Here is a 10,000-nt window from a genome sequence, read left to right as displayed (position 1 = left end):
TATCACGTGATTTAAGAAAGCGGAAGTAAAATTAATATTTTCCTGTTTGACTTTAATGTTATATGTGTGTTATATACATGTGCATTAAGTAATATATTACACACAAGCTCGCAGGTGTAGGTTTATAAATACATTTATTATATATATAAAACACAAAGCTTGTTGTCTGTCACCTGTTTATGATCATTAACCTTATAAGGCAACAACAGCTCAGTGACCCCGCCTCCCTCATCACATACAGGTGACTACAAACACCCTAAAAGGGAGAAAGTCAGTGATCCATCACCAAGATCAGCCAATAGGAGAGCTGCATTTAGATCAGCCAATAGGAGAGCTGCATTTACAACGGCAGGTAAGATCTGTCTCAATAAGGAAAAGAGTAAAGGATTACTGCCTTTTAAAGATGACAACAGCACACTCTCTCTCTCTCTTTCCTCTCTCTATCCTCTGTCTCTGTCTGTCTGTCTGTCTGTCTCTCTTTCCTTTCTCTCTCTCTCTCTCTCTCTCTCCTTTGTCTGTCTGTCTGTCTCTCTCTCTCTCCTCTGTCTCTCTCTCTCTCTCTCTCTCTCTCTCTCCTTTGTCTGTCTGTCTGTCTCTCTCTCTCTCTCTCTCTCTCTCTCTCTCTCCTTTGTCTGTCTGTCTCTCTCTCTCTCTCCTCTGTCTGTCTCTCTCTCTCTCTCTCTCTCTCTCTCTCTCTCTCTCCTCTGTCTGTCTCTTTTTCTCTGTCTCTCTCACCTCTGTCTGTCTCTCTCTCTCGTCTGTCTCTGTCTCTCTCGCTCTCTCTCTCTCTCTCTCTCTCTCTCTCTCTCTCTCTCACACACACACACACACACACACACGCACACTTGAAAAAGACTTAATCCACACATCTCTTAGAGACATTGTATTGGAACAAATTATAAGAATGATCATTTGTATATTAACGTGTTTTGTGTAACATACAGAGAGTAAAAACAATTAATATTATTAAACATATTAATATTTAATACATATTATAACTTTATGCCTTATGTAAAGAAGGTGGCGATCATGGCACCATTAGACTGCTAGCTATCTAACGGTAATATACACAACGTCCCAGATAAACAGTCAAGTACAAAACCTCAGGCAAGTGACCTGTTACAGAGTAAAGCATCATCTAGCTCACTCTGGCTTATTCTTCTACTGCCAAAGCTATATATATATTCAGTGTTTTTAAGTTATACTGCCTTTTGTTCTGAACAGTACAGTTACTCTCATGAGCTAATAAAGTTAGATTTGATTAGATTAATAAAGTCTCACAAGCTGAAAACCTCACTCTGATAAAGTACCTTCTGTGTTATAACTGTTCATTTGCACCTTATGTAATAATTACATTTGGTTGCATTGAGCTGGTCTGTGCTTCTCTACCTCACTACTTACACTATGTACAGTAGTGTGTGTGTATATACAGTACACATGTATAATTCATGCATTTCTGGTTAGAGACTAACTGCATTTCATTGTACTTGTTCTCTGCACAATGACAATAAAGTCTAATCTAATCTAAAAAAAAATGGGATGAATGAAAGGGGAAAATTGATTTTAAATTGATTAGATAATGGGAATGAGCTCACTATAAAGATGACCCTTTTTCAGAAGCTTCTGTTTTATTTATTAGCATAGATTGACTTGGAAATGTATCTGTTACTGTACACTTTATATTAATGGTTAGAGAGTTTGACTCCTAACCCTAAGGTTGTGGGTTTGAGTCTCTGGCCAGCAATACCACGACTGAGGTGCCCTTGAGCAAGGCAGTGATCCCCCCCCAACTGCTCCCCGTGTGTGTTCATAAATGGCTGCCCACTGCTCCGGGTGTGTGTTCACGGTGTGCGTGTTCACTGCTGTGTGTGTGTGTGCACTTTGGATGGACAAATTCTGAGTATGGGTCACCATACTTAGCCGTATGTCACGTCACTTTAATATCACACCTTTTTTACACTCTTATGCTCTTATTACCTTAAGGTTATAAGCCTGCAGATGTGAAATGTGAGAATTTACTAGGCCACTGTGAGAAATCTTAATTTTAGGTTTGTCTCCAGAGAAATTAAGCTTTTTGATTCTGTCCCAGTTCCAGACAGCGAATAAAGGCTGATAAAGGAATCATGAGGCGGCCATCTGCACTTCAGAGATATTGATTACCTGTTTCAGGTGTGTGTGTGTTTGAAGTGTTTGTGCATCTTGTAAGGACTTTAACCACAGGCTTGGAAACTGCTTGTTTTTATTTCATTCATGGTGAATTTATGGTGAATTTTATATTCACATTTAATGGTGAATATGTTTCTGAATTTACAAATGACCCCCAGTGCTACAAATGTGCTTGTTATGGATCAGTTGAGCGTTATGGGATCATCTGTGATTACATGTCTTACAGACGTGGCAGCCTAAATAGTATTTATGCATTAACAGCATATACTAGACAACTTTATCCAGAGGTCTAAGGGCCTTGCACGGGGGCCCAACAGTGGCACCGCGGTGGACCTGGGATTCAAACTCATGACTTTCCACTTAGTAGTCCAACACCTTAACCACTGAATTTTGTCATTTTCTGATTCGTCTGAATTTTTTTCAGCAACAGTAGCTCAAAAATGAATTAAATCAAATCAGATGTATTTACTTATTAATTCACTCATTCTAATATCAACATTATCGTTTAAAAAACGAGTGTAATTATTAGTGCTGAAGTTTTCTTCAGGGTGAGGAGGTGTTTATGTAACATTTATGTAAGGAGTCTCCAGTATTAGTGCTACAGTATAGCTGTGACTTTGTGTTGGTCTTCAGGACAGAGACGTTTAAACTTCTCTGAGGTTTAGCTGAGGATAAATTGATCGATCTTCTTTCGTCTAAGGCGAAATAGACACTTGCTGTTTTAATTAAATTACAACGTACGTTACATGTAACTCCACTTCATCACAGCCTTCAAAAACCGCAGTCCAGCAAGTGTTAATAAACACCAATCAGATTCGAGTTGGACAGAACTTTCTGCACAGAATTAAGTAGGCTGCCTGCTTTTCTGCTAAAAAGTGTGAGAGCGAATCTACACTTCTGCTCCTGGCAACTGCTGACGTCAGAAGATAACGGTGACGCTGCGTCTGTGCCAGGAGCTGCGCGCTCACGGTGGATACAGACGATACAGGCACGTGGAAAAAAAAGAGGAAAGAGAGGAAAAGAAGCTGATAATCTCTCTCTCTCTCTCTCTCTCTCTCTCACTCACACACACACACACACACACACACAGCAGCACACGCGCCCGCGCTAACACATAACCGCGGTCACACCCACCCGGACTCTCAGACAATTATTTCTATCTCAAAATCTGTCAGAAAAACGATGGCTTCAGGAGGTTTAGGAGAGAGTACAGTCATTCAGCTCGGCTTGATCAATGCAGAAGACAAATATTTGACCGCAGAGGCGTTTGGCTTCAAAGTGAACGCGTGCGCCACGTCCATGCGTAAAAAACAGGTATGGACGCTGGAGCATGCGGACCAGGCAGGAGACTCCAGCTCGGTCCTCCTGCGCAGTCACCTGGGTCGCTACCTGTCCTCCGACAAGGACGGGAACGTGACAGCTGAGTGCGAACGACCCTGCTCAGACTGCCGCTTCTGCGTGGTGGCGCATGCCGATGGCCGGTGGTCTCTGCGCTCCGAGGCACACGGCCGCTACCTGGGAGGCACCGAGGACCGCGTGCTTTGCTCCACGACCGAGGGGAAGTGGTACGTTCACCTCGCCACACACCCGCAGGTCAACCTGTACAGCGTTGCGCGAAAGCGGTATCTGCACGCGCACCCCGGGCGCAGTGAGCTTGCTGCGGACCGAGATGCTCCCTGGGGCGTGGGCTCCGTGCTCACCTTGGTGTACCGGGAGCGCCGTTATCACTTGCAGACCGCCGGCGGCCGCTTCCTCTCTAGCACCGGTGCGCTGGTGTCTGAGCCACAGGACGACACTGGATTCACGCTGGAGTTTCGCGCGGGCACGGTGGCGTTCCGGAACGCTGCAGGGAGATACCTGGCTCCCTCCGGCCCGAGCGGCACCGTCAGGGCGGGTAAAAACATCCGCGTGGGTAAAGACGAGGTGTTCGTGCTAGAGAGAAGCCGCGGGCAGGTGGTGCTCACTGCCAGCAACGACAGGAACGTGTCCATGCGCCAGGGTGCGGCTTTTAATTCAATGCCATGAGAAAGCTCATTTTCATCATTGTTACAAACATCAACCCCGCTTTCATGCATAATGGCGTCATCTCCTCTTTCAGTTTAAATTATTATCGCTTCATTATGATCATAATTTTATAACTCACAATGATTGTAACCTCCACATCACCCCAGACCCTCACTGTAATTCATCACAAACCATCAGGTTCATTTCTGCCATTCTAGTCAATCTCTCTCTCTCTCTCTCTCTCTCTCTCTCTCTCTCTCTCTCTCTCTCTCTCTGTGTGTGTGTCTGTCTGTCTGCCTGCCTCTCTCTGTGTCTGTCTGTCTCTCTCTCTCTGTCTGTCTCTCTGTGTGTGTGTGTGTGTCTCTCTCTGTGTCTCTCTCTGAAAGGATGCTGTGGAAATAATTTTTTTTGTCGTTTATCATTTTTATTTGTTTTGCCTATTAGTCAACATATTTTTGGTCTTTGACTGAATTTACACACACACACACACACACACACACACACACACACACACACACACACACACACACACACACACACACACAAACACTTTTGGAGATTTTCTAATCATTACACTTTAGAAACATTTACATATTTTTGATGACTTACTTCATACTAAACTTCTGCTTGTCCAAATACTAAATGCTCTTTAGAATGCATATGCCCTGCCCCCTGGGCGTGTCTTCGTGAGAGGGTGGAGTCAAACTGACCAGGTGTTACTCTAATCTTTTCATGGTTTGTGGTGCTTTCAGGAGTCGATCTGTCAGCCAATCAGGATGAAGAGTCTGATCAGGAAGTCTTCCAGATGGAGATGGACCAGGACACGAAGCGCTGTGCTTTCAGGGCCTGCAATGGGAAATACTGGAGTCTCACTCCGAGTGGAGCGATTCAGTGCACTGCTTCAGAAATGTAAGTGCTTTTTCTGCAAGATGTTCCACGTAACAGTCGTTTTCTCTAAGACTGGTGGAAGGAGTCTCCCGTGTCAGTGCTTTGAGAAATCTTTAGGATCTTCAAGATTCTGATTTCTCTGGAACATGTTGTTCTAGAGAAACACACCATAAGTATGATGTTATTCTCCAATACAGTTTTGCTCCTCATGTCAGCGTTATGCTAATCAATGCGCTCATTTATTATAGATCCGCCAGCTGCTTCTTTGAGTTAGAGTGGAACGGAGCGAAGGTCATGCTCAAGGCCACTAATGGGAAGTACATAGCAGCCAAGAAGAATGGCCAGCTGGCCGCCTCCGTGGACTCTGCAGGTGTGTGTGTGTGTGAGTGTGTGTGAAAACATGTCGGTCACAAAAATGTTAACTAATAATAAAGTTAGCTAGTTACCAACTGACAGCACTTACGATTTAGCTAAGCTAGCTTGGTGAGTAGATGATCTGTCTTTAGAAGGCATTCAGCCACTAAACCTATGACTGAATGTTCCTGAATGTTCTTTAAGTATCCACTACAGCTTTGGAACCATGGCTGGTGACCTCCATGTTGTGACTGTTGTTGTATTTGGTAACAGGTGAACAGGAGGAGTTTGTTTTGAAACTCATTAACAGGCCACTGATAGTCGTGCGCGGGGAAGACGGCTTCGTCGGTTGTCGTAAGCAAGGCACAGGAACTCTGGACTCCAACCGTTCTTCCTATGACATCTTCCAGTTAGAGTACAATAACAATGCTTACTGTCTCCGAGGTAAGGCCCTGTTTGTTTGTTGCCTCCATTTTGGTTTCTTCTGAGTTTTAATAGAAACAGTTCCAAAGAAACGGTAACACTGGGACTAGACAGGAAATCCTCAGAAATACTGAGTACAACTGGCAAGACTGAAACATAGAACATGTTCCACACGTTAGAGAAACTAACCAAAGATAATTTGGTGGTGGAAGTAAACCAAAGTACATGCTAGCATTGTTTGTGATCAGAGCTTAGCATCTTGGCATAATAAACCCGAAGATGAATCACCACTGAATTCTCTCTCTCTCTCTCTCTTTCTCCTATAGACTCAGCAGGGAAGTACTGGATGGTGGAGGCTGATGGTGTAGTTGTGAGCAGCAGCACCGCACCGGTTTACTTCCTGTTTGAGTTCTGTGATTATAACAGAGTGGCCATTAAGACACAACAGGGTCTTTATCTGAAGGGAGATCATGCTGGGGTGCTAAAGGCTAATGCAAAGAGTATCGCTAATGCTACGCTGTGGGAGTACTAATACACACAAACACACACACACACACACACTCCTGACTGTGACAGCGACTTACTCTACTTTCACACTAATGAGTGACAGGTGACTAACCTCCATCTTTTCACATACATATGAAGCATTTCGTCTTCACCCGTAGCTCATCCATGGTTACTGTCTAAAACTCAAAATTAAAAAAAACATAGTTTCATGTAATTAAATGTGCATAGAGACGTTAGGAAGAGAAATACAGCTTGGACGTTTGGAAGGAAGCAGCTATTTATATCTATTACCATTTCTTATCAAAAGACAGGCCACACTCACCGACGACAGCGATGGACGCTATAAGTACAAGAGTAGGACATGTAATGTGAATACAATGCACAAAGCAACCATATTAGCACAAAAAAAGCACATTAAGACGAACCGCACAGTAAAACAATTCTGTAGCATAAACTTGTGTTTTTTAGTGACACCTCGTGTAAAAGCTTAACTAGCTCATCAAACTTTGTCATCTTTATAAATCTGTGACACGGACCCCGGACTGTAACGACACTGTCTCTCTCAGTATCCGGCTGTGGATTTAGATGTAAACGTAGATTGGGCGTGGCCTCAGCACATCCCTAATAGATCCATCGTCTCAGAAATAGACTGAAAAATGAAATGCTTTAACCGGCCACGGCTTGTCCAATCTGCAGTAAGAAGGAGTCTCTGAGCTCGGACCGTTCGGAGCTCGGACCATTTCACACGCCAGTATTCTGCATGTGCAGTGCCTATGATGAACCTCACTCTTTTTTTTTTAAACTTCCTGTACAGTAGGTGCTCGTACACACTCGCTGCTCCGAAATATACATACGCTTCTGAATACGTGTCGTTTTGTTTAAATATATTTAGGAAGAACAAACTCGTAGGTTTTCCCAGACCGACGCACAGATATGAGTAATCCCGTCTCGTATTAACTATCAGTATTAGATTCCAGAACAACCAGTTTGTCATTCTGATGTATTCAGAATTGGAGTCTTAGAGAAATGGCGACACGAATGTACGCCATGTGCTCACTATGCATTATGGGTAACAAGCACAGCTCCTCAGCCACTAAGCACAGCACCTTAACCGCTAAAAGATGTGAATGAGGGTGGTGTAAATCAGCAGCTTGTCCTTCAGACATGAGGACTGTGTCCTGAACCAGAAACATTTTTAGTGTGAACAGAGGCTGGTGTAATGAGGTCAGGTTTTAAATAGCTGTGCTAAGACTTCCAGAGTTCTAGAAAACCACGACTGTTCACCTTCACTTTCCTGACTACACACACACACACACACACACACACAAACACACATCACACACTACATTTGTTTAACAGATAACCGAGGCTTGTGTCGTCTCTTAACACGGACGTCGCGTCTGCTATTAAACATCATTGTAACTGCGCTAGCTACAGTAACCATGTGCCATCACAACACCGCTAACTCCTGACAGAAATAACAGAAAGCAACCAAAACACAAACTAGCATTAGCACAAGCAGTATTTCAGTATAAACCTATTTAAAGTCTTTCAGAAGTGAGAGAAGTTGACACTTTTTTGCACTGCTATGTTTAAAAAGCTTTAATCTCATCTGAATGTCGTGAGGAAAAGTGGCCGATGCTTCTGGGGGTTTCTGTCTTCATGTGCCATTGTAAAGTCAAAGACTAATAAAGCTCGAGTCAAACTCAATATAAACTCTGTTTTTCTTTTTTTAGTAGTCAAAGATTTGTTTGTAAATGTTAACAGTCACAGCTAAAATCTGTTTAAGCTAAAAAGGACACATTAAAACCAGCTAGCATGCAGTTAGAGATTAGCATGCTAATGTGACACAATGTTCTCTCTCTGTGTGTCTCTCTCTCTGTCTCTCTCTCACTCACTCTCTCTCTCTCACTCACTCTCTCTCTCTCTCACTCACACACACCTTCTTGCTCAGATTTATGACTAGATAAAGTGTTGCCATGGAAACAGCAAGTGCAAAGTCACCAAAGTTGTGGGTGAGAAAGTAAGGTTTGTGTAACAAAATGAGCACACACACACACACACACACACACACACACACACACACACACACCATCTCCATCTCTTCCTCCTCTTCACTTTCTCTCTGTTGAAGAGGTCACATTGATGATATGGGTCATGTAACGTCATATAACAGGATTGTACAGTTTGGGGTTTTTGCATTTTCTCTGCAGTAGAACACACACACACACACACACACACACAATCTCTCTGTCTCTCTCTCTCTCTCACACACACACACACACACACACACATACACACACACACACAATCTCTTTGTCTCGCTCTCTCTGTCTCTCTCACTCTCTCTCACACACACACACACACTTGCTCTCTCTGTCTCTCACACACACTCTCTCACACACACACATACTCACTCTCTCTCTCTCTTTCTCTCACTCACACACACACACACACACACACACACACACACACACACACAATCTCTTTGTCTCGCTCTCTCTGTCTCTCTCACTCTCTCTCTCACACACACACACACACACACTTGCTCTCTGTCTCTCACACACACACTCTCTCTCACACACACACATACTCTCTCTCTCTCTCTCTCTCTCTCTCTCACACACACACACACACACACACACACACACTCACCCCACTTGCAGACTCATCCTTAACACACACACACACACACACACACACACACACACACACACACACAGTGCTTGTACTGTATATGAAAGAGAACGAGATCACGTGCTGCCATCTAGTGGCTACTTCCACATTGACGTGTAAATCTATTTAGACACGCTGATCATGAAGAGTCGGCTCTTTTGTATCGGATCTTTTTTATTAATTAATTAATTAATTAATTAATTATTATTATTTTTTATTTTACTGTTAACAACACTTCAAGTTGAATTAAAGTACAGTTACTCTGAAATAAAATAAAATAAAAAAATATTACAAATGATTAAATAAAATTTATTTACAATTAAAGTAAAAAAAAGGGGGAACATCAAGCCTAATGGTAATTCCTTATTGTTAAAGGCTCTTACAGCAATTTGCACTTTTTAGCAATAATAAATGCATAAAATACAAGTTTATTGAAAAGAAATAGATTGAAGGATGTAAACTGATTAAAAATGTCACGTTGTTGCTCGTCACCAGAACAGCAGATGAAGATGAGAAGATTTAGTTAAAAGCTATAACGGATGTATTTCCACTTTTCCTCGTGGTGCTGTGATTCCGTCACTTCCAGCGATTAATCCTGAGGAGCTGCACGTAGGCCAGCATCATACACACCATCGTGATCCCCAGCAGAGCCACGTGATTCTGCCAGAAGCCCCAAGTGCTGTAGTTGATTCTCTGAGCCTGAAGATACAGCTCTCCTGGAAAACTTCAGCAGAGAATAAATCAGTAATTCAGCACCATTCAACACCTCTTTACACATTGCTACAGACACCAGCGAACAGGCAGGTTAGAATTCCTAGGAAAATATGAGATGGTACCTGATATTGTTAGTGTAAAACTCCTGTCCTGTCATTTCATTGATGGTTATCGCCTGCAAACATATAAGACATCATGCTATTTATGTGTTTCTAGCTGCAGGTAATGTTACTGCCTGGAACACTTCTGACCCTGACCCTAAATCTGA

General features: G+C 42.9%; 2 protein-coding genes across 4 annotated transcripts in view; one reads left to right on the top strand and one right to left on the bottom strand.

The window, feature by feature from the left end:
• The first annotated feature begins 3,226 nt into the window (after window positions 1-3,226).
• fscn1b (fascin actin-bundling protein 1b) lies at window positions 3,227-8,052 on the top strand. The gene is made up of 5 exons (XM_027142674.2): window positions 3,227-4,165; window positions 4,923-5,079; window positions 5,307-5,428; window positions 5,686-5,856; window positions 6,162-8,052. Exons 1-5 carry the CDS (start codon window positions 3,349-3,351, stop codon window positions 6,365-6,367), a joined length of 1,473 nt encoding a protein of 490 aa, XP_026998475.1. The 5' UTR covers window positions 3,227-3,348; the 3' UTR covers window positions 6,368-8,052.
• A 1,135-nt stretch (window positions 8,053-9,187) lies between these two features.
• abcg2b (ATP-binding cassette, sub-family G (WHITE), member 2b) overlaps window positions 9,188-10,000 on the bottom strand; it is a 7,305-nt gene continuing 6,492 nt past the window's right edge. For 2 of the 3 annotated variants that reach the window (XM_027142757.2, XM_027142748.2), the window contains exons 14-15: window positions 9,855-9,907; window positions 9,188-9,742 (exon numbers count right to left, since the gene is read on the bottom strand). In XM_027142757.2, coding sequence (XP_026998558.1) covers window positions 9,595-9,742; window positions 9,855-9,907 — 201 coding nt within the window. In that variant the 3' untranslated portion in view covers window positions 9,188-9,594. The remainder of the gene's footprint in view (window positions 9,743-9,854; window positions 9,908-10,000) is intronic. The other variant, XM_027142767.2, reaches the window with a different exon arrangement.

The sequence above is a fragment of the Tachysurus fulvidraco genome, chromosome 18 (assembly GCF_022655615.1).
Source record: "Tachysurus fulvidraco isolate hzauxx_2018 chromosome 18, HZAU_PFXX_2.0, whole genome shotgun sequence".
Taxonomy (NCBI): domain Eukaryota; kingdom Metazoa; phylum Chordata; class Actinopteri; order Siluriformes; family Bagridae; genus Tachysurus; species Tachysurus fulvidraco.
This window is presented reverse-complemented; position numbering and strand designations above follow the sequence as displayed.